General features: G+C 41.3%; 1 protein-coding gene across 1 annotated transcript in view; it reads right to left on the bottom strand.

The window, feature by feature from the left end:
* The window catches only part of SDK1 (sidekick cell adhesion molecule 1), a 335333-nt gene that overhangs the window by 172947 nt on the left and 137345 nt on the right, over positions 1 to 25041 (bottom strand). Inside the window, exon 5 of the mRNA XM_081337826.1 lies at positions 23437 to 23570. Within this exon, the coding sequence (XP_081193952.1) occupies positions 23437 to 23570 (134 nt within the window). The remainder of the gene's footprint in view (positions 1 to 23436; positions 23571 to 25041) is intronic.

The raw sequence follows: 25041 nt of genomic DNA, 5'->3' as shown, positions 1-25041 counted from the left end.
AGTTCAGCGAGCGGGGCCCAGTTTCAACCACCTTATTTTTGCCACGGTTGCTCAGCGAGTCACTGCAGTGAAGGGAACCAGACGGCCGTTAAGTAAATCTGTCGTCTCCCATCGGCTTTGCTGGTCGGACGCCAGCTAGGGAGGTCGCTAATGGCGATCCCGTCACCCTGGTACGGCCGTAAGGGTGAGGACTGGACGCAAGGCACTTTCTTCCCTGCCGTTGTCACTCTGAGCAGTCACTGTAAGAGGATGTCTTCTTGCAACTCCTACTGGAAGTGTGACATTATTCCGGCGCTGTGTACGTTTGTCCTCCCAGAAGCGCTCCATCCAAATAAACAGGCATTCTTGGTCTCGCCAAGTCAACCGGGACTTGTCCAATATTTTTAGATCCCAAACTGAGCGTCAAGCCAAGCCGGTCGTGACCAGAGAGCTACCAGCAGCCGCTGCCCCTCCAAGGGATGGTATGCTTCCAAACAGCCATTGCTTTCTCACCTCTTGTTACCCAGCATGTTTCGATAATGGACTACGCAATTAAGAGAGCCGCAGCCTGCTTGTGCATCATTCTGGCAGGATTTCACCAAGGGGATAGACTGCTAAGGGGGGCTATTTGCCTGCCCGCCCGCCTGCCGTGACCCTTTGACATTCGTCCACTCTGCTGTTTGTTCGGGATACCAATTCCTCCCCCCCCTTCTTGCTTCTCCTCCCCCGGCGTTGTTTTTTTTCTACCTGGTGGGGGCTTTCTCCCTCCTTTCTGACATGCCCCTTGCTGATATGGTCTTCCCGGCTGTTTGGTCAACTCCGAGTTAGCGGCGGTATTTTCTTCAGCTCAATCTTTGCTGCAAAACAAAAAAACACCCCACAACCCACCACCTGGCCTTTTTTTTTTTTTACCAGCAGCAGCCCTATCCTCTTTTACTCTGCTCCCCAACCTGACGAGGAACAGGAGCTTTGCAGTCCTTAAATTCTGCTTTCAAAATTATGCCATCCTTAGAAGCCAAAGGCTTGTTGATTTTGGCCTCTAGGATTAATGCCCGCTTTCTTCCGGAGCAGCAAAAGAGTAGCCACTGAGAGAATTAATTCTGCCTTCCTCTCCCTTCTCTCTCAGCCCACCCCCCCCCCACCACCACCTTTTCCAGGCTCTTTATCTCAAGTGATTGAAATTCTTTGGAGGGGGGGGAGAAATGGTCCTGTAACATCTGCCAGCTGCCAGAGACAGATACACTATTGGCCAAATGCATCAGCTCCCTGTGACAGCTAGGACAAAGGTTAATTATGTACTCTGTATATAGTTTTAATCACCTTAATCACAGTTATTCTGCTGCGTTCCTGCCCATAACTTTTCTACAAGCAGGAGCACTGCAAGCATGGCTGTGTTTGTCCTTTAAAAAAAAGGGGGGAGGGGGGATAAAGAAGGGATTACCTGTGATGTAAAAATGCTGAAGGCCATCAACAAAAGAAGATGCATCTGGGGCAAACTGGGGTAAATTTTCCAAGCTGGGTTTTTTGTTGTTGTTGGTTTTTATTTTTAACACCTATAGACAGGTTCTTGCCAGACTGAAGCACCTACAATATGCTACGGGAACTGTTGAGGAGGGGCTGTCTTCACCCTCTTTCTCCCACACATGATCTCTGGGCTGAGTTGCCTCTTACTCCTCTGGAATCCACCCCCTCCCTCCTGGGGACCTACCTCCATATTACATTCCATCACAAAATCTGCCCAATCATATTTTTGTAGGGGCAGGGGGTAATATTTGCATTAAAATTTGCATGGCCCCACAAGTTCTCTAAACATACGTATTTTTTGGTCCACACATTTGCCTAATACAGGTTTTGCTTAATATTTCTCATAGTTCTTCTTCTTCTTCTTCTTCTTCTTCTTCTTCTTCTTCTTCTTCTTCTTCTTCTTCTTCTTCTTCTTCTTCTTCTTCTTCTTCTTCTTCTTCTTCTTCTTCTTCTTTTTTAGGGGGCATTTGCTTTAATGGATATGAAATATTTGCACAGATTTCTCCTTTGTGTAGATATTTTTAATTGGCAAGCTTCCTTTTGTCATCGTGAAGCCCAATATTTCAAATAATAGCTAAAGTTCAGTCTGCATAACGCCTCCTAGCTACACGTCCCATGTCACACGTCAAAATTAATAATATATCTCCTCATCAACTCTCAAATGCATTAACTCTCAACGGATGTTGGTTATCAGTGTTTTGGCCTTCATTTTCCTCTTCCTCATACCCTCTAAATAACGCCAACAGGGAGCGGCATTCTTTGTCAATAATAGCTTCATATTATTCATCTGCACATAACATTGTGTGTGGGTGGTATTTTTTTGGTTTTTTTTTTGCGGAAATCTAATAATCATAGACTAGATGGCTATTCTTAAGAATTCCAAATACGTCTTTGTGGTTTTATTGTGCAAGACATCCTAAAGTGATTGTGATCTTGTGGTAATTCATACTTTTATTGACCGGTGAACATATGCAAGACTATCCCTGAATAGTATCAAATTGTCCCTATTGTATTTTAAGCTGTACTAGATGAAGCAATACCTCTTAACTTTTTTTTTTTTTGCTGTATTACACAATGAGTACAATACCCAATCTGAAATCTTCACAGCAACTAACAGTCAACAGAACATTGTCAACACAACTTCTTCTATAAAGCTTTGTGTTATTAAGAACAGCTCAATTTAGAACACGGAATCGGCGAGCTACAAGATAATCTTGCTAAAGGAATGAATAAGGACCTAATAGAATATGATAAATGAGGTTATCTTCTAGGACTCCCTAACATCTATTTAAAAGAGCTTTTCAGCTCTGAATGGAGCATCACGCTAGGTTTTCAAGATGCAAGCCTGACGCAGTACACAGAGTCCTCAACTTACGACAGTTCACTTCGTGACCATTCAAAGATAACACGGCACTGAAAAAAGTGACTTACGACCGTTTTCACACTTATGACCGTCGCACATCCCCGTGGTCACATGATGAAAATTCACATGCTGGGCAACCAGTTCCTGCTTATGACGGTCGCAGCGTCCTGGGTGGGGGGTCACGTGACCCCTTTTTTGTGACCTTCTGACAAGCAAAGTCAAGGGGAGAAGCTGGATTCCCTTAACAACCATGTTGCTAACGTAACAATTGCAATGATTCACTTAACAACTTGTGTCAAGAAAGGTCGTGACATGGGGCAAAGCTCACTGAACAACTGCCTGTCTGTCGTCGAGCCACAGAAACTTTGGGCTCGTAAGTCGGGGACCACCTGTACGTCCAACCACCTTTGTGACTGATCCGCTCAAATATTTCCCGAGGAATTCTTTCGTGCGGTTGATCCTATGCAATTTCGACGTTGAAAATAAAATAAAAATTGAAGTAAATAAACCAGCCGTGCTAATCAGAAGCAAGGCCATGAGTGGTTATTTATACAGCCTTCCCGGTTGAAATGTATTAAACCGTACTTCAAATTAGTCCTTAAACCCGGATAGTGAACTCTTAATTAGGTGTCACCGGTGATGTAAAGTCGGCGCTGATGAGACAGCTCTCATTCTCGGCTGCCGCGAAGTTTGGTTTCCTGACGCCGTTTCAGTCTCATTACACCGAAGGTTTTGTTCAACAGTATTTAATAACCCCAGTATTATCAAGAGACACATTCCTTCGGTAGGGATGATAATGTTTATTGGAATAAATTATGCAGCGCGCTCCCCCAGAATCAATGACTAGTGACAAGTTTGTTTACTGTTCATTAGCAAACAATAAAAAGGTATCACTGCAGTGGAATAATACCGAGGTTACTTGATTGTATTCCCTACCAGTTATTGCAAGGCAGCCCATAACTCATCCGAGATTTGGGGGCATTTATTCTGCACTTTGCACAGAACTGGATCTGCCGTGACTCGTTTTTGGCAGATAGACGTGCTCAGCGATCACGCCAAAAAATTATGTCATGTTTGTAAAATGGGTGTAGGGCCGGGAGGGGAGACGAGAAGGAGAGCTTTGACGTAATTAGCACCGAAATGATATCAATCATAAGCAATTGTCCACCGGGATGTGATTTTTGCCTCTCTGTTAAGCAAACAGACTCAGCCCACATCAGGAAATGAAAAGGGCATTGCGTAAATTACAGTTGTTGTCGTTTTAAATCAAAAGGGAGATTATGAGGGGTATATTCTCGAACAGGAATATAGAGTCATAAAAGTGATTTGTGATCATTTTTCACAGTTACGAATGTTGCAAGCATCCCCGTGGTCACGTGATTAAAAATTCAGACGCTTGGCAACTGACTTGTACTTCTGACAGTTGCAGCGTCCCGAGGGGGGGGGGTGTCACGTGATCCCGTTTTGCGACCTTCTGACAAGCAAAGTCAATGGGGGTGGGGAAGCCAGATTCACTTAACAACTGTGTCACTAATTTAAGGATTGCAGTGATTCGCTTAACAACTCTGTGAAGAAAGGGGGTAAAATGGGACCAAATCCATCTAACAAATATTTCACTTAGCAACAGAGGTTTTGAGCTCAGTTGTGGTCGTAAGTCGAATAATAATAATAATAATAATAATAATAATAATAATAATAATAATAATAATAATAATAATAATAATAATACCTGGTTGATACCTAGGATGCTGGCAGCAACCCATGTCAACCATTAGTGCCAGTCAATTTGAATGTTCAGTTGACTGAGGTTCATGTTTAATGAATAAAAGTTTTATAATAATAATAAAGTTGGAAGTTCAACCCCTGCTCAGCCAGGAAACCCTATAACCCAGACGTGTCAAACACAAGGCCCGGGGGCCAGATCCGGCCCGCAAAGTGGTTTCATGCGGCCCACGAAGCCACCCTGGAAACAGTGAGGGAACAGCCCCCACTGCCTTGGCCCTGGCCCAGAGACCCTCCTCCTGCCAGAGACCCCTAGGTCTGTCCCACTCCTGCCCAGGCCCCCATAGGCACCTTTGATGCGAAGGATGTAGAGCTGGCCACGCCCACCCAGTAGGCCGTACGCACTCTAGCCACGCCCACCCAGTAGGACACGCCCACCCAGGCCATACCCACCTGGCCCCTTGAGGGCAACTGCAATGCTGATGCGGCCCTCAATGAAATGGAGTTTGACACCCCTGCTATAACCATTTCAGAGTGTTGGAGCATTCACCACCTCTGGAGGCAGGTTGTTCCACTGGTTAATTGTTCTCACTGTCAGGAAGTTTCTCCTTAGTTCTAGGTTGCTTCTCTCCTTGACTAGTTTCCATCCGTTGCTTCTTGTCCTGCCTTCAGGGGCTTTGGAGAAGAGCTTGACTCCCTCTTCTTTGGGGCAGCCCCTGAGATATTGGAACACTGCTATCATGTCACCCCTCACCCTTCTCCTCATTAAACTAGACATACCCAATTCCAGCAACCGTTCCCTGTATGTTTTAGCCTCCAGTCCCCCAATCATCTTTGTTGCTCTTCTCTGTACTCTTTCTAGAGTCTCGACATCTTTTTAACATCGTGGTGACCAAAACTGGATGCAATATTCCAGGTGTGCAGTATTCTAACTGGGACAGTCCAGTTACACCTACCCATTTGGTTGATTGGGCATTGTACTTGATTGGACATATCTACTTTTTTTGCTTTCATTGTATAGTTGAGACATGTTCTTCTAAATGGTTTCTCTTAAATGCCTGGAAATAGTTTGGAATTAATAATATACTGCAAATAACTGGATTGTGGCCCTCAGTGGGCTGAAGGAATTTTTGGACTTGCCAATCAAATCTCCATTATTTGTGGCCGTAAAACGAGGAACACTGCAGCTTAAGCTCAGTTAATACGCTGAGCAGGGAGGCCCAGCCACCCCCTTCACTATTTCTGCTGGTCACCAAGCATGATCCTTTCCCACCAGCCAGATTACGAGTCCCTTTATTTGGACTTCTCCCTTTTCTCCTGGTACATTTTTTTGGAGCATTGGTGACCTTAAATTACCGCTGCTGTTAATTATCAAATAAATAATCCGAGAACCTCAAACTGAAAGAAATTTGTTTTGCCAATACATGCCCATTAAAAAAAATGGGCAGTGCAACAGCAAATGTCAAACATGACAGCAACTGTCAGTGAGCAAAACTGAAGCAGACTCTTAACTTCCAAAATAATACGTAAAAAAATAAAATAAAAAATTGACTGCCTGACTGAGCCGATCCATTCTCGGAGCATAAACCCCATTACAAAAGAAGACCCATCTTGACAAGCATCAACCAGAGAGAGTTCAGATGTTTGACCCTGCGAAAGAATAATGTATGATGTGTGGATTTTTGCCTATGAATTATAAATTTACTGGACCGATTAAATGAATTTTAAATTGTGTAAATGCTACAGTGCATGATTGCTGCTAATAAGAAATTGATGTACAAAGTGTGAAGCTAAATGTATGTACGTATGAGTCATATTATTTGACTTTAATGTCGCTCTTCTCTCGGTTAATGCTTCATAAAGTGAACCAGGAATATAATGTGCTTATTCCCACCTCCCTACACAGGCACAGAAATATTTAATGATTCCAGCAAGCCTCTGTCATGGTTGCCTCTGTCTCTGGATGAATTCTTTTAATTTATTCATTTGTCACTTTTATGAAGCTGCCCAACACACAGACAGGTGACTCTGGGCAGCGAGAACAAGACGAGAGAGAAAAAAAGTAGTATGTAATAAACAGTGATTGAATAGAATAGAATCATAACTTTGTTGTCGCTTGAAATGTACAGTAAATGGCATACATCAAAATGAAATTTCGTTGCATTCAGCTCTCAAAGAGTCACCACCTCTGATTAAAGAAAAACTCGAACAAACTTATAAAAATGCAAGTCTAAGAAATGTTAATAACAATGGCGCTATCTCCATTGTTGATCCCCTGGGCTACCCAGGACTGATGGCACCTAAGGAAAATCTCTGCAGTCAGTTTAAGTGCACGCTGTGCTTGACTTACGACCATATTTGGGAAAAGAAATTCCATTGCTAAGCAAAGCGGTTGTTAAATGAGTCACACCCGACTTTTTTCGCCACCAGTTTTTCAGCAAATCAACTGCAGTTGTTAAGTACATCATATGTTCGTTAAGAGCATCCAGCTTCCCCGTTGATTTTGTCTACTGGAAGTCAGTTTGTGGGGGGGGGGGGTATCGAAAAAGTTAAATCACGGCCACGGAGCCAAAATTTGTTAATCTGAACCATTTCGTTGCTCATAAAGTGGGCAGATGGAGGGAAGGACAAGAAACAATGGATGGAAACTGACCAAAGAGAGAAGCAATCTGGAATTAAGGAGAAACTTCCTGACAGGGAGGACAATTAACCAGTGGAGCAGCTTGCCACCAGAAGTAGTGGGCGCTCCATCGCTGGAGGCTTTTAAGAAGAGGCTGGACAGCCACTTGTGTGAAATGGTATAGGTTCTCCTGCTTAAGCAGGGGGCTGGACTAGAAGACCTCCAAGATCCCTTCCAGCTCTATTCTATTCTATTCTATTCTATTCTATTCTATTCTATTCTATTCTATTCTATTCTATTCTATTCTATTCTATTCTATTCTATTCTATTCTATTCTATTCTATTCTATTCTTCTATTCTATTATGTCACTTTTTTCAGTGCCATTGTAACTTCGAACAATCTCTAAATAAATGCATCGAGGTCTATCCAGACACGCTATCTTCTCACTTGGGAAGGCAATGCAAATTTGAACTCCTCATTCATCCCTCTGACTTTCCTAGACCTTTTTTTTCCCCAACAAACCCAAATTTTTATCCTTGTTATGAAAGAATGCTAATTAATGAGTGCATTCAGCCCTGGCAGACCCATTTTCATCTTACCCGCAAATGAAATAAATACAAACTCTTCTAATTTAGTAATCAGGTAAGATAATTATATCCTCTGAACTAGTTTCCCTTTTTTCCCTCTACTTGCGTTCCTGTCAATTAGAGACAGAAAAATTACTCCATGGGCTATCTGTAGTTTGTTCCTTGGTGATTAAAGCCCTTAATTTGTTCAGGCTGTTTTTACAAATCAAGAAATGGTTTAGATCACATCTGCCGCACCTCAAGAACACTCTCAACCAACCTTTCCTCATTCTTCTTCCATTATTTTTACTACGAAACATGATCCCCTCCCTATAAAAAGTGCCTAAGCATCTTTTCACCAAGGACCTTAGCTTTTTTTTTCCCCCAGGGATGTTCTCAAAAAACAGAAACCTTTTCAAACGTAGAAATACTCGGCCGGGATGTTTCTAACAGAAGGCCAAGTTCATAAATGTAAAAATAATAATGATTTATTTTTTTTAAAAAAAAATCTATTATAGCTCTTTTAAAAAAAACCAAACTCCTTCACCGCTATCTGTACTACTACATTGTGTTGTATAATTTGTCTCTTGACAATTCTAATCAGGCCCCAGTTTCAGCCTGAGTTATTAGCCAGGACTTCTTTGGGAAAAATAAAATCTGTCTTATAAACTTCCTGGTGTAATCAAAGATAAAAAGAGCATTTAAGGTCACTTCAAACTGAGTCACTAAAACCACGAGAGTCCGTTTCAGATTTCTGCATTTGCAGAGGTCAAAGCCTCTATTGGGTTTTCTTAATCTGATATTCATCCCCTTTTTCTGGGGAACTCGCTTCTGCTCACCTTTGCATCCAGCCTAAAAATGATAAATACCCTTTTAAAGTATGGAGACCACTTAATCCATACCGTTTCCCTCACAATTTCCATTTTTCTAATGGAAATGGTCACTGGGTGATTGGCTTTTGCTCTCTCAAGAAATAAGGTGCAGTGCTCGTACATCTGCCTCCTCCTCAAACTCCAGTTTTGGGGTAAGTCACAGACTGCTACGCTGATTGATAGACACCTGTCCACCATGCAAAGGTAGCTGGGTCAGCCCTACCCTTAGGTAAAATGAGGCAGCCAACCTCATCTCACCAGCTTGTCTTGGCTGGAGGACGTAGTTCTGAGTTTCAGCCTTGCAGAACGGGGGAGGGTCCAACCTTGGCAACTTTAAGATCTGTGGACTTCAGCTCCCAGAATTCCCCAGCCAGCATGGAGTCGAAGTCCACAGGTTGAAAAGGTCCAAGGTTGGACACCCCTGCTGAAGAGGATGCTGTCTCCTAAGCAACTGTGTGTCAGGTCTGCCATCTTCAGCTTCTTCGCCTTGCTGGCATCCTGCCGTAAATTGCAAGGGAGGAAGGGGGAGGAATTTGGGGCAGAAACATATGGGCCTGGGAATGAGATGACAAACGGTGGAAGGGAAGACATGTTGACAAGAATCAGAGGTGCCAAACTGGAATAAACCAGCCTCCAAGGTCACCTGGCCTGGCAACTGGATGCGAAACTGCAGGGAGAGGTGCCAAACATCCCAAAGGCGTCCTATTGGAGAAGGAAGGGGGATATTCAGATCTAGCTTCACTTTTGCTGCAAGCACTTAATTTTAGTAAAAGAACGTTTCACTTCAATCAAGTGGAGTTGAGGGTTTTTCTTTCCTAAATGTTTAAGTTGGGGCAGGATTGACACTATGGAAGAGCGTTGCCAAAATACACACATCCAGGCGTGCACACAATCCTCCCTCCTCCTCCTCCTCCTCCCCACGCATATATGTCTCGAGTGTATATATAAAATTGGATAAGTGCCATCTTCTTTGCCTCGGGCAGAAAAATATATTAGGCACATCCAGGAATTAGGTCATGCATGTAATCATCATGTGCATAAGCAGCGGTGGTGCTTTTTGAATGCATCGCCGAGCTCCTAAAAATTATTTTCAAAACACATCAAATTAAATATTCTTCTGGATCACCCCCTAAGATGGTAACAAGTGTTAAATGGGAGGAATCTGTCACTCCCCACCCCACCACGCTCCTCTCCAGCCCATCTGAAGTAATGAGGACTGCGGGTGCAAAGGTTTCGTGCCTCCGTCGTAACCTGCCTCTAGATGGTATAACTTTCATTGCAGGTTAATCCGCCTTCATTTTGGAGGCTGTTATTAAAAATATGACTGGCAAGTGTTCCCATCACAAAGATTACTAATCTAAATTGCAGTTCACGAGGGATTAATATTTTGAAAATATTGGCCCATTAAAGTAACTGCTTATGACAAATCTAATATCTACCACAGATTAGTTTTGAGCTTGCAGATAGATTGAGGTCTAAAGCAGGTGCAAATACTCTAGCAAGAAGCTGTAAAGCACCCAAAATGCTTTCAAGATTATTAATGAGAAACTGAAATGAATCACCAGCCAATATAGCACAATATCAAACACAAAGACTTGCTGATTATTGGAGGGGTGTTTTTTTTGCTACTTTTCCAGAACAAATAACTGGGTGTTACATCATTCTTGAATTTTAAGGAAGCTTTAAATCAAGCTTTTTAAATATAGTTATGTAACACATGTACATCCATTGTGGCTACACATTTACACTAATCTTCAGCATTAAAAAAAAGAATCAGACAACTAACTACTAGTTTCTCACATTTGCTTACAACAGTGGAGTCATTTTACACTCGTGTAAGGCATATTATTTGGTGGCATATTATTTCAAACATTTCTGAATGTATACAGTCTTGTACATTCTGCAGCTCTAAGTTTGCACAGACATTAAAGATCCCCGCACTTTTGCAAGTATGCATTTTTATATATATATATATATATATATATATATATATATATATATATATATATATATATATATATATATATATATATATATATATATATATATATATATATATATATATATATATATATATATATATATATATATATATATATATATATATATATATATATATATATATATATACAGATGTTTAAAATAATCATTGAAAACCAATAGTCCTGCCTTTTGATTCATCATATGTGTGATATATCTTAATGACAGCTTATCAGTCACTGCCGATAACAAAAAAGCATAAATTGTCAAGGATCTTTTCAAACATAGTGAAATTTGCATTACACTCAACTAGGAACTGCCTAGGTAGGGTAAACCCTACATAGGTTTGTGAGATCCTGAATATTCCCAGCATCAGATTCTGAAGTGCAAATATTTCTGTTTCCCTCAATGATCCAATGAAGCTATTATTTCCTTCCTTATTCTACCTAACACAGGTTATTTTAGTATTCGGTTTAAGGTTACTCTCCGAATCAATGATTCTCATATGCATTTTGTACTCTTCAAGGCCTTCCATTTCCAACATCACAAAAGGATAACTAAATTAAATGCATAAAAAGAACATTTAATATGTCTCCTTACATTAGCAATCAGAAGCCAATGTATTTATGCAGGCTTATAGATCATCTGCTTTCAGAGAAAGCAAAAGTGCTGATGGAGTACTCCTTCCAAAGCTTTCCTCAACTGATGGGTTGTATGATCACGGAGACTACGCAAAAGATCCCCTGCTAAAAGTTGTTGCGAATCATTTGCAAGATCACCAAGTCGGCCTGACGATGCAAATTAGGAAAAAAAATATCATCATACCTCAATTTTGGAAGGAGGTTAATTTGACCCGAGCACCTTTTTTCCAAAGTTCTGGATGGAGCTTCTGGTCAGCCTGCCCTTGTGTGGACCCTATCAGGTACTTTCTCAGAAAGCACTCAGAAAAGCAGGCAAGTCATGTCACTGAAGGTAAATAATCATTGATTGTGCAAGACACAACCAGTTATTATTTTGTTCCAGTATTTGAGAGGCTGCCACAGAGAAGAGGGGGTCCAACTTGTTTTTCAAAGTACCAGAAGACAAGAATCAACGGATGGAAACTAATCAAGGAGAGAAGCAATCTGGAATTAAGGAGAAACTTCCTAACAGTGTGAACAATTAACCAGTGGAATGACTTGCCTCCAGAAGTTGTGGGTGCTTCGTCAGTGGAGGCTTTTCAGAAAAGTCTGGACAGCCATTTTGTCTGGAAAGGACTGATGTTACAGATGAAGAGAGGCAGTCGTGGCTATTCACAACTTCATTACAATCAGGCATCTGGATAATTTGTTAGTAAATTGTCACATGTCTATTAAAACGATTCCTTCATGGAAGCCATTGATCAAAATATACCAGCAATGCTAACTCAATGTTATTGGTGTCAATTAATTATCTAAAACTAATATGCAAGCATGGCTATTGTCTCAGATGGATTTTCTTTAGGGGGTTGCCGCTCCCCGCCCCCACCTCCACCCCCCAGCACAGTGCGGTGAGTGCCAACAGCTGAAAACAATACCAGACAGATCCGAGATTTGTGTCTACAAGAAACATAACAATATCCATGTCTATACAAAGATGTATGTATGAGTCTCGCTCACTCACTAGCTGTGAAATGAAAGTTCCTATAATAAATAGACAAATATATATATATGCATATGGTTTGATTCGGAGAGAGATTACATTTTTTGCAGATTTCTCTTAAACCTGGAGATAATCCATCTCTACTTTCTGTCAGGATCTTGGCAGCCACAAGCAATCTGCACCTAAATAAGCCATTTGTTTAGTATTCCATGGCCAAAAACTCAAGTGGAAAAAAACCCAACAAGAAGAACGATGGATCTCTCCTTGGGAAATGAAGATCCAAGCTGGTATATCAAGACTTTCAAGACAGAAAGTCAGTAAACTCCAAGAAGGGAATATACGTGTATATATATATTAAAAAATCAACATCTGAATTTCTGCCCTTGATTTATAGCGTGTGTGTTTTCTAGACCCTTTCATCTCCCTCGAAAAGATTCCATTTAACCTCTCCGATCACCTTGAAAATATTATTTGCAATTGAAATCACTCACTACTAATTATCTGCTGCAACAGCTATGGGAATGTCACTTGATGTGATACTCAGAATAAACCTGCCTGAGTCACAACATTTGAAAATCCTTCATTTCATACCCTGCTTTTCATTCTTTCTGCTTTTCTAGGTGTATTTAAAATCTGGAGTGCTCCATGTGTGAAACAAGATTGCATCTGGAGAATGTCTATAACCACTGTTACCTGTCATTTTACCTGAAGCAGGACCTCAATTTGAGAATCTTCTTCCAGCAGAACATCTAATGAATGTTGGGGAAAGGTAAGCTGGTTGGTGCCTTAGAATAGAATTTCTCAACCTTGGTGACTTTCAGATGGGTGAACTTCAACTCCCAGAATTCCCCAGCCAGACATGCTGGCTAGAGAATTCTGGGAGTTGAAGTTCACCCATCTGAAAGCCACCAAAGTTGAGAAGCACTGCCTTAGAACAAAACTGGCAAGACAAGTTGTTGTCTTGTCATGACTAGATCTTGTACAGCAACCCCCTTCTTCAAGGATTTTTAAGGACTGGTTCAAGTAGACTCTCCTTGTCCATAATATCTGGGAAAGGAAAGGAAAGGAAGTGGCATTCCAGGCTTCTAGGGACTTGGACTGAACCTAATTGGTTAATTCATCTTTTCTCGCCAGGGGTGCAAAACTGCTGATGCTAGCCGCCAAGCATTTTGAATATGCAGGACATGGGGAGCAATGAAAGTTTGAGGGTTACCCATCTTCATTGGGCAGTGAAATAGATGTATTTTCTCTTATTCAGTGGAATGCTCAGAGACAATGTTTGGTCCCAGTAGGGCTTTTCCCTGAGAGCTCATCACTTGAGAAGTTTTAGCAACCAAGAGTATGTACGTCACCTGGGAAATATGAATTCTGATCATCCAATAAACCCAGGGAATTTGTCCCCGCGATAGAACTCTAGAGGGGAAGCACAATTTTGTTTTGATAGTACTAAGCGTTTTCTTCTGTTAAAATTCTCATAGCGATGTTGCATCCAGCGCCTAGGGAATGTTATTAATTATTAACTATGTGATTAACATTACGCAACCCCTCCTCTTCTGTCTGTTTAACGTCCTAAGAGGATGCCAAAAGGGGAAAAAACCCTGTATACATCTGTTTACATTTTGAGGGGGAAATAAAAACAGCCGCCTTAGTTACTTGACGCCCTCTTTTTCTTAATGGGGAATTTTAGCTTACGTCAACCGCTTCCGCCTTGTGGGACTGCAAAGACCTTCTTTACTAAGGAATAATGGGACAGGTGGAGAAAAAAAAGTGAGTGACGCTTTTGTAATGGATTTGATTTAAAACAAGTTATACGTAGATGATATTGGGGAAATGACCTCCATCCATCAACGGGACGCACACAACTTCTGTCACGATGTGAAAGACATTACAGAGGGCTGAAGGCCCCCGAAAGATTAATGGGAGACATTTGAAGGCTACACCGAGCAGATAAACAGGATATGGGCAATTCATTTTATAGAAGTGCTCCAGTAGAAGGAGTGGTGGAAGCCAAAAGAGGGATCAGCCTAGAATCCCTATGAAGTCACAAGTGAGTCCAACTCTCTTTAAGTGCCATTGCTTCTTATCTAACTCTGTCAATCGTCAGTTGAGAAGATTCCTGTGAGCAGGCTTTTAGCAATAAACCAGTTTAATGGAACCTTCAAGGTGGACTTGGTGTTTCACAGTTGACAGGTCCTCCTCTAGGAACAAGTGCCTATTCAACCCATTAAAAATAAAGCAAAGAAAGTGGAAATGAATTAAGTCAAATGTCAAGTCAAACGTCCATGGAGATCCTTTATCATCCAGGTCATGGCTGTCCCAAAGGTGCATTTCCAAAAGGCAACCGGCCTTTCTTGTCTTTTTTCCCTTGCCAACATTTCACTCCTCATCCAAGAAGCTTGTTCAGAACTGAAGAAGCTGCTTGGATGAGAAGAACTGAACTGAAGCTTTGGGGTGAAGAAGAACTGAAGAAGCTTCTTAGATGAAAAGCGAAATGTTTTCAAGGAGAAAACCAAACAACAAAGTCCAGATGTCTTTTGGTATAGCCAAGTCAGAAAGGTGCTGGGATTAGGCCAAAGTCAAAGGATCAACAGGAATTATTACCAGTTAGACCATATTGACAATAGCCTGTCTCAACATTCTGGGGGAGGGAGGATTCTACATTCTGCATTATTTGACATAAACACAAATACAGATAGATAGATAGATATTTGTGCACTCAACTCTAAAATAGAGATAGGCAACATGTTTGTCTTTCACTAAACCTGTTCTGCGGAAAGCTCAGTCGAGATGCATTTTGATGAAAAGGAAAGGCTAACACATAAGGAACACTTCAAATAATTCTAGTTTATTTATGCTAAGGTAGGCTAGCATTTGGAGAAACGGATAGCTTCTTGATTATGGGTTATTTGTGGTTAGACATCTAACAGCCTAAGAAAATAGTCTCGGTGGGACATTACAGTTCAGTTTTAATGAAATTTCTGGCTTGATAATAGAATAAATGCCATCTATTACTTGGGATTTTTAACCTTTAACTATGGCCTTGTAGCTAGTCTAGCAACTGCAGTAATTTTATTGAGAGCCTCACAATAGCCAACGTTATTTTTATAATCCGGCTGTCTGCCTCCATAAATGTCAGTTTTCATTAAAATCTGGGTTTTATGACAGCAGAAAGAAGACGGGCCTCTTGGATAGCCAAAATATGAAATTATGCCTCTGTTCTGCCTAAAACAGCCAGCTTTCCATAGCCCAGGCAAAGCTATTATTATGGCCGCTGTACTCTTGGCCTGGAAGCTACGGCGCGCTCCGTCTTTCCATCCACAATAATGCTGGGCCATCAACTCTCATGCAGCATATAAGATACTTCCAGAGCTATGGAGACAAAATGAGTGATAACTGTATTCTCCATAAGGTTGAAAAATGATCAGGAATATGGCACTGTAATATGAACAGGGCATTATCAGATAGAGGAAAGGTAATCTGCATTTTAGAATTCAACAAAATATTTATTTTTCACACTGAAAATGTGTTAATCTAAGTCAACCTTTCAATTCTGTGTTTGTTTACCATCAGTGAATATTCTACTATCATTAGTAAAAGGTAAAGGTTCCCCCACACATGCGTGCTAGTCGTTTCCAACTCTAGGGGCCGGTGCTCATCTCCGTTTCAAAGCCGAAGAGCCAGCGCTTGTCTGAGGACGTCTCCGTGGTCATGTGGCCAGCATGACTAGATGCCAAAGGCGCACGGAGCACTGTTACCTTCCCACTGCAGTGGTCCCTATTTTTCTACTTGCATTTTTACGTGCTTTCGAACTGCTAGGTTGGCAGAAGCTGGGACAAGTAACAGGCGCTCACTCTGCTACGCGGCACTCGGGATTTGACCCGCCAAACTGCCGACCTTCTGATCGACGAGCTCAGCGTCCTAACCCACTGAGCCACCGCGTCCCTTATACTATCATTAGTAGATCATCTTTATTTTATTTTTTCTTTCGGTACTTTAAAAAGATCCGGCAACAGCAAGCACACACATACACCCACACACGCACAAACACATGTGTGTGTGTATGTGTGTGTGTGTGTGTGTGTCTGTGTCTGTGTCTGTGTCTGTGTCTCTGTGTGTGTGTATACATATAGCAATTATGTTTTTTAATTCAGAACGGAATTCCACAGATGGCCTGTCTAATTGATGTGTGTCGTGTTTTATAAAATAATTAATAATTTCTGGGTAAATTCAATTTTGCGTTTTCCTTCTTTGGCTTCCAAGAAGCCAAACGTCTCAATTCCAGCACAGCAACAAGACAGCAGAAGCCAATCTTTTCAATGAATGCAATAGCAAAAGCGATTAGAGATTGAGAAAGATTAATTCCATGCGCCAGATATAAATAAAAGACTTAGAAAGAAGCTCCAACTGGCTTCTATAGTGCAGGAAAAAGCAATATGTCCAGATTCAATATAAATGTTGTATATGGTATTTACAAATCATACTTTTAAATGCTAATTTCTTGAAGTCAACTTTACAAAGCATCCTCAAAGCATTTTTTTTTTGTTTAGCAATATGACATAATAATGCTTTGCATGCAAACACTTAGGAGGGGGGGAAAACAGCTATTAATGTTCCTTCCAAAAGAATTTGTAGTATCTGTTAATAAATAACAGACGTTTCATCGTGCAACTGAGTTATATTATTAGTGCACTGATAATGTTACCCAGTTGGGTAATGAAATGTCTGCAAGAAAACCACCCAGCTCAGAGAGAGCACCAAGGGCCCCACGGATAAATCCTGAGCTACAAATATTCTCTTCTATTAGTATCAGGCAAACAATCAAGCAGTAAACCATGCCCTAATCAAGGAAGACCACACCTTCACCAAATGGCAGGGCAAGCTACTGTATATAAATAGAGAGCAAACCCATCTCCCTTCTAGCATTGATGATGTTCCCTAGTTGGGTCATGAAACGTCTCTAAGATAACCACCAAGCTCAGAGAGCACAAGGGTCCCCACAGTTGTCCTCCTCCTCTTCCTCCTCTTCCTCCTCCTCTTCCTCCTCCTCCTCCCCCTCCCTGCAACCTCCCCTTTCTTCTAATACTGATGATGTTCCCTGGCTAGGTCAAGAAACACCTGCAAGAAAATCTCCAAGCTCAGAGAGCACCAAGGACCCCACAGTCGTCGTCCTCCTCCTCCTCCTCCTCCTCCTCCTCCTCCTCCTCCTCCTCCTCCTCCTCCTTCTTCTCCTCCTCCTCCTCCTTCTCCTCCTCCTCCTCCTCCCTGCAACCTCCCCTTTCTTCTAATACTGATGATGTTCTCTATCTGGGTCATGAAACACCTGCAAGAAAACCACCCAGCTCAGAGAGAACACCAAGGACCCCACAGTTCAACCTGAGCTACAAACAGTGTCTTCTATTGGCTTTTTTAGGGAACATTGACATTCTCATTCTCATTCACATGCAAACATCTCGATCTGAAAGGTGTACAAGAGCTACTTTGCATTTTGCACAACATAAAGAACAATGGCTTCCTTTTCTTGTTTAACACTTGAAAACATGATCTCTGATCGATTGTGTGGAGTACTCTGCAAAGAGAACATCGTCACATATCAGAGCAAGGCCAGATGGAAAGCGAGTCACACACTGAGTTGGCCTAGCTGTATTCATCTTTTTTTTTCCAGATTGAGAATTAATTAAACAAGGAACTCTTCCACCCCCACCCCCACCCCCTTCAACTCTCTCTTCTTCAGGTGTATGTATATTAGCCTCCTTTGAAGTTCAGAGGCAGCATGAAATATTCCTTTGTCAAGAGAACGGCAGCACATTTTGAATTGCTTTTTACAAGATATTATCCATATAGATCTAGCTCCAAAACACTTGTACAGCCACTTGAAATTAGCTTTCTGGATGACAAAGGAATATTGAAGGATTGCTCAAGCACAGAGCCGATATTCGTGAGCTGCAGAAAGAACAAATTGCTGCAGATTTTTTTTCCTCCTCCCGAATTTTGTTTGACAGGAAGAAACCTTAAAGGTTATCAAGAAAGTGTGTCTGTGTGTGTGGGGGGGGGGAATGAAATATTATTATTCCACAGATGGATTTAAACATGGCATAACTCATAAGACTGATTTTGCTCTACATATTATATTCAGCGAGGGAATCAAAATTGTGCGACATTGCAGAAACATCCAGCCCTCTTACAACTTCTCTTTGCCATAGTTTCTTCTTGAGATGAGAGGGGGAAAAATAAGCTCAAGGATTAATTTCATTTTAGCCAAAGTAATCCGTGAAAGTGAAGCGAGGAGTAGAAGCTATTTGATGCAATGAATCAGGGGGTCCCTGTTCTTTTTTTGCTTTATCTGCCACTGAGTCACCTGGAATTCTGTGTCGAAATATCGCGCAATGTAGGTAGTCCTGATGCAATTGGGACCGGCAACTTGGCCCTTAAGCGACGTGATTGCCATGTGAAACCATAACTGTGTTTACAATCTGTTTTCAGCTTTCCTCCACTTTACAGACCTGCAAAGGTTATGTTTTCATCACTGTTGTGACTGCAAAACACCGCTGAACAAGGACTCCCCATCATACGCTTCAGGTGACCCCAGTCATCTTCAACATGTTTGAGTTTGCTCCCTTGTTAAAAATCTCAAGAGTGAAATCTGGCGGTTTAGCAAGATTTAGCAAATGATACCTTTGGTGCAGGAATGATTTTGATCTGCAGAACAAGGGCTGTGGGGGGGGGGGGAATGTTGCCGAGGGAGAGGCAAAGCATTATTGAGGATGATAAGGTTTATATAATAAAACAGGGCTTTGGGACTAAATTTTCGAAGGAACGGGACAGGAACCTTTTGGTTTGGATGATTTAAGAAACACAGCAAGAGGCATACTGGGTCAGACCAAAAGAAGAGTTTGTGCAATACATTTCCCACAATTCTTTGCCATTGTTCATGCTGGATGAGATTGCTGGGAATCGGTAAAATACTTTGGGTTCTGTTTCCACAATGGCCAGTCTGTAAGAGAAGAGCAGGCAGAGCCTGGAGGTGGAGTCAAGAGAGGAATCAGCCGAGAATCACTACATTCCCACAAGCGGTCCAATCCCTCTTGAATTCTGTAAACTCTTATCTAGCGCCAATTTAGTGCTGAACGTTAGTTGATTGGATTCTTATGTGTAGACGTGAGCAGTAAACCAGCTTAAGTGGGGCTTAACATGTGGTCCCAATTCTTCACGCCTGACACAATCAGATACTGTGGGAAATCCACATGCATAGGGAAAAAACACAATATCCAGCAGACTCTCTTCTTTGTTGACTATTATTCAGGCCCATACTCAATTTTTGAAGAGTTTTTCCAGTTTCTTATGGAAGGGTTAAGGTCAGGGTACAGTGCCCCAAATCTTCCGTATGCCTTCCCCAATTTTATGCAGCTTTTATCCATACTCTGCATCCTAAATAGCAAATCCACGTAACGTCTAGGCAATTCCATTGAATATACTGCTTTAATATTTCCCACTTTTAAAATTCAGGCTATGATTTAACTCAGAGCCTTTGTTGGCTGCCATCCCACGGATAGAAATGGGTCCTGGTGCTTCTTTTTTGTTAATTAACATTTAGAATGTTTTTTTTCCCAAGCGAGTTTGTGCATGTTGATGAACCAGAATATAACTCGATTATTTTCAGGGACAATCGCCTATTTTTAACAGGCCATCTTGTTGCCTGGCTCACCAAAAATGAAATCTGTGACTTCCAGACATCAGGAGAGAAAATATATATATATCAACCTATCAAGTTCAAATCACAGCTCTATAAGTAGGAGGCCTACATCCAATTTTAATCCTGTCAACCAGAGACGTGCTCAATGAGAAACATGTGATTTTTAAAACATTTCTTTGCACATATTTATCATACCTACATATTTATTTAGTGTAATTAAATCCACAAAGGCATAATCCATATGTAGAAGTGCAGCAGAATGAGATAATTGTTAGCCCATGGGTGAATTTCATGAACTGGCAGAGCAGTCAACATGGACAATGCCCTATTGTTAGAAAGCTTGCGTGAGGATTAAGGAATAAATTAATCGCTAAAGACATTTGATGAAAGAGCTGTTTATTATAGATACCAGGCTTCTTCGTGCCCTGAGATGAAGACCCAGGGCAAAGTGATATCCTTATATTAAAAATTAATTACCATACGACCAAACCAAGGGTGTAATTTTATTCCTTTCACTGCTTTCATATTATCAGCAAGACAATAGATTCTTTGCTTTGCAATGCTTGGGAGATTATTTATCTCCATTAAATAATGGGCTATATCATCTATGGATTTCTCAGAACCAGTGGCTGGACAGACTTTTAAAACTTTCATCCATCATTTGCACTTTTTCCAAAGCCTATACTGGAAGGGGAGAAAAAAAATAAGACATCTAAATGTAAAAAAAAAGGCATGCGTCTCCTAACATTGTGAATTGCGGCAGAGAATATTTACTTTATTAATAATCTGCCAGATGTCACTCTTTCCTTGCAGCAAACCCTGAAATGGCACCACCAATTAGCAGAGTAGCAAAGCCCGACCTGATGCCAAAAAAGATTACTGATGAGTATCATTTTCAAACTTGCCTTTTAGTCATTTGCTCAAGTTAGACTCTTGGTGTTTTTTTTAAATAAACTTTTTGAAGAGTTTATTAAACTCTTGCAATGGTTAACAGCTTGAAAAGTAATTCACTTTGCTTAAAAGAGATCAAAATGACCACTGATCTTCAGGTCACTTGCGATCCAATCCAAAATGGTTTAGTAAGGGTTCTTGATTTTCTATCCTTTGATTCTCAATTAACCAAAAAGAAAAAGAAAGAAACTTTAAGATGCTCGGCTTTAAGATGTTGAGAATGTGGGGGAGAGAGTACTCCAGTTGTGGTAGTGAGTCATCAATTCGCTTGGTTGACTTTGGCATCCTTGTCAGGCACAAGCAGCCAGACCCACACGTGTAAAGTTTCGTCTAACTGCTTCATTGTTCTCTGCCTGTAATACAGGAATCTCTCCAGACTGGCAGTCTTCACCTGATAAAGACCAGATAAGGTTCAAAGTCTTTTGAGGGAGAGGGTGTCAGATCTTTCCCTCCTGTGTTTACATGAGTCTAGACCTGAGTTCTCATTCCAAGTGGGACAGTTGCCCCCCTCTTTCTAATGAGCTTCAGTTGGCTTTTGGAGAAAAAAGATTTCCAAAGCAGTTAAATATTGTATGTCTCTCTTGACTGTCATTTGTTACTTTTATGGTATTGATATTTAAACATTCTTCCTGCTGCCGTTTTTCATGGTGGAGAAATTTAACTTACTTTAAATTACGGCGTTTATTGCAGATCAGCCCCAGCATCTGGCATGCCAAAAGCTTGTTTTCGTAAATCAATTAAATTGAGGACATTAATAAGCAAAACGTTGAGACGTAGTGCGGTCAGTATAATAGGGCCATCACTGAAATTAAACAGGGTGGTGGTGGTCAGTGGGGTCAGATTGGGGTCAGGTGGAAGGAATTATTTCTTTGCCCAACACATAACTCAAGGATAGGAATGATGGTCCTCCAAAGGTAGCCTCAGTTAGCAATGGGTATGGCTTGAAAAAGGGGTTGAATCAGATAAGATGCCCCTCGGGGTGAGATCTGGCCTTCTATAGTGCCCTTAAAACCTGGCTCAGCCTGGCTTCCCAATGTGGGCATGTCACACTGGAAGTGGTTAGTGCATTGAGAGAACACCCATGGGCATCTTGCTCCCTTCTTTGGCCATCTTTGCTACTTTAAATGTTAACTTCAATATTCTTGTTGTTTTTACTTTGCTGTAAGCCACCCAGAACCACCTCTAGGTGAGATGGACAGCGTATAAATTTCACAATAAATAAAAATAAATAAAATCTGGCTCTCTACCTTGGATGGAGAATAGACCTAGGGCAACATTTAATTCAGGCACTTCACATGGACCACCCTTCTCGACCCCTCCAGCTTCTCTGAATACTGGCATTTCTGACAGCAAAGCATCATCAAACTCTTGGAATCAAGATTCCAACTTCTTTATGGACCCTAACACACTGTAGGAGAAGAAGGGGCAGAAACCGAGGGTAGAGTGAAATGAGGAATCAGCCTAGAATCGCTAGGTAGCCACAAGCAACCTTCCTTGAATTCTGTGCACCCTTATCTTAACTGCTAGCAGATGCTGACCCCTCAGCTGAGAAAATTCCTTGAGCATAGGTTGTTCAGCAATAGATCAGTGTGGTGTAGATGTTTCACACCTCACACAAACACACACACACACACACACACAGAGAGAGAGAGAGAGAGAGAGAGAGAGAGAGAGAGAGAATGCTGGATTCCCTGTTCTTCTTTTAATCATTAACTTTTCAGCCACCTCTGTGAATTCTGCAACTCTTAGGAAACATCCTTTTCTAAGGCCCCACAGCATGCATTGCCCCCTATGGAGTACTGTAAATGCTTTATTCCTGTGTCCATAAACCGACTGTTCTCCAATGTTAATTAAGATCAGAAAATGAGTTGCAGAGTGCATTAGTGGTTATGTAATACAGACCATTAAAGCCTGCTTTATAAATGAGTGTCATTAAATTCTAAGTATAGCGGCTTTTCTTGGGTAGCCAGGGGGGAAAAAAAAGAAAGAAAGTTGAGAGGTTACACGTCAGAATTTATGCAAAATTTTTAAAACAACTTAGGAAAGTGCAGGGTAAAGCAATTACCAAGGCTATTTTACCAGGTGTAGCAAGCGAGCTGGAGCAAAAAGCTTTACGGTAATAGATTTCCAGATCTGGCCTCTTAGCCTGTGACTTCTTGTGAGGTAACACAAGCAGAGGAGATAGAAAGGTTTTTGTACAAATTCTCCCCTCCAAGTTCTTTCCATTGTTTTATGAGATGGGTCCTTATATGACACCATTATCAGGGTTGGGGGTTGGGTTTTTATATATATATATCTACTTGCAATCACTGGAGCAAAACAATCATTTCAGGCAATGAAATATTAGTGCCTCTTGCCAAGCAGTCCAATTATACAGTAGAAATCATGCCTTCCGGACAGAAAATATTTCTTCCTTTCTCCTTACATTGGGATGAGCTTCCAAAGCAGGGGTGTCTAACCCTGGAAACTCTTAACACTTGTAGACTAAATAAATGAATAGATAGCTCCTCTCTTGCGCTCTCTTTTGTCAAAATGACACGGTACTCACTTGTCACGTTCAGGTAAATCAACGGACTCGTCTTGTTCTCTCCATTCTTTTCATTGACCGCCTGGACATAGTAGTTCCCCGCATCAGTTGGCAACGTTGCAAGAACGACCAACTGGTTCTCTAGGGTGATGGTTCTGTATTGAGGGGGGGAAAAAATAAGAGCGCTTTAGTGACTTAGGACAAGACAACATTCGGGCTAGGTATGCTGCAAAATTTATTTATTTATTTATTTATTTTATTTTATTACATTTATATACCGCCCTTTCCCGAAGGACTCAGGCCGGTTTACAGGGTGATTAAAACAAAAAATACAAAAGTTAAAAACAATTTAAAAAATTACATCCATCCCTGAACAAATAAAACCCCAGTTAAAATTAAAATTAAAATTAAAATTCTCAGCCTGGGCCAGTAGTGCATCTCAACGGGAAGAGGTTTATACGGCACTCAGAAGAAAACCTTTAAAGAATGATGGTATATATCTATGGGTGAAAAATCAGAATGTAAGTTCTCGGTGACAGGAAATCTGGGAGCCTGGAAGCCTGGCATTAAGACCAATTGGTCATCGACAGGCACGTAGAGATAAGCAACATCTACATACCATTCAAAAGAAACCACCCAAAAGCCCAAAAGGAAACAAAAAGACCAAAACAGCTCCTCACCAGCAATCAATACCCAGATGAGCAGAGTTTAATGCCAAGCTTATGACTAGACCCACAATCAAGAAGTAAACGATCAAGAAACTAACAACTCAGACAAACAAGCTAACAATTAAACAACAGGCTAATCAAGGAACCAGCAAGAACACTCCCATCAGCCACTATAGTATATAAAAGAGAGCAAAACCCACTCCCTCCTAGCATGGATGATGTTACCTAGTTGGGTAATGAAATATATGCAAGAAAACCACCAAGGACCCCACAGTTCTCCTCCTCCTCCTCCTCCTCCTCCTCCTCCTCCTCCTCCTCCTCCTCCTCCTCCTCCTCTTCTTCTTCTTCTTCTTCTTCTTCTTCTTCTTCTTCTTCTTCTTCTTCTTCTTCTTCTTCTTCTTCTTCTTCTTCTTCTTCTTCTTCTTCTTCTTCTTCTTCTTCTTCTTCTTCTTCTTCTTCTTCTTCTTCTTTTTCTTCTTCTTCTTCTTCTTCTCCTTCTCCTTCTCCACCTCCACCTCCACCTCCTTGCAAACCCATCTCCCTTCTAGCACTGAGGATGTTACCTAGTTGGGTAATGAAATGTCTGCAAGAAAACCACCAAGCTCAGAGAGACCACCAAGGGCCCCTGTAAATATGGTGAGGGCTGAGAATTTTGAACACCCTACCAAGTTATAGCAGCTGGAAATGGAGAAGATGTGGATGGAGGAGAGGTCAACCTTTCATCCATGTCTCTTCTCTCCAACCGGAAGCCAAGTGGCTAAGATAAACAGTAAAATAACCACCTAATCTGATCTCAGATCTCTTTTATCTCACATCAATGATACTGGCAGCAGTATCATTTAACTTACAGGGATGACACCCAGGCATAAATACCCAATTAGTCATTCACAAATACTGATATGAAAAACTACTACAAAATGGTACTTGTTTTTTTTTTTAAAACAAAGCCTTCCAAATC

This window comes from Vipera berus, assembly GCF_964194415.1.
Source record: "Vipera berus genome assembly, chromosome: 13".
Lineage (NCBI taxonomy): Eukaryota > Metazoa > Chordata > Lepidosauria > Squamata > Viperidae > Vipera > Vipera berus.
This window is presented reverse-complemented; position numbering and strand designations above follow the sequence as displayed.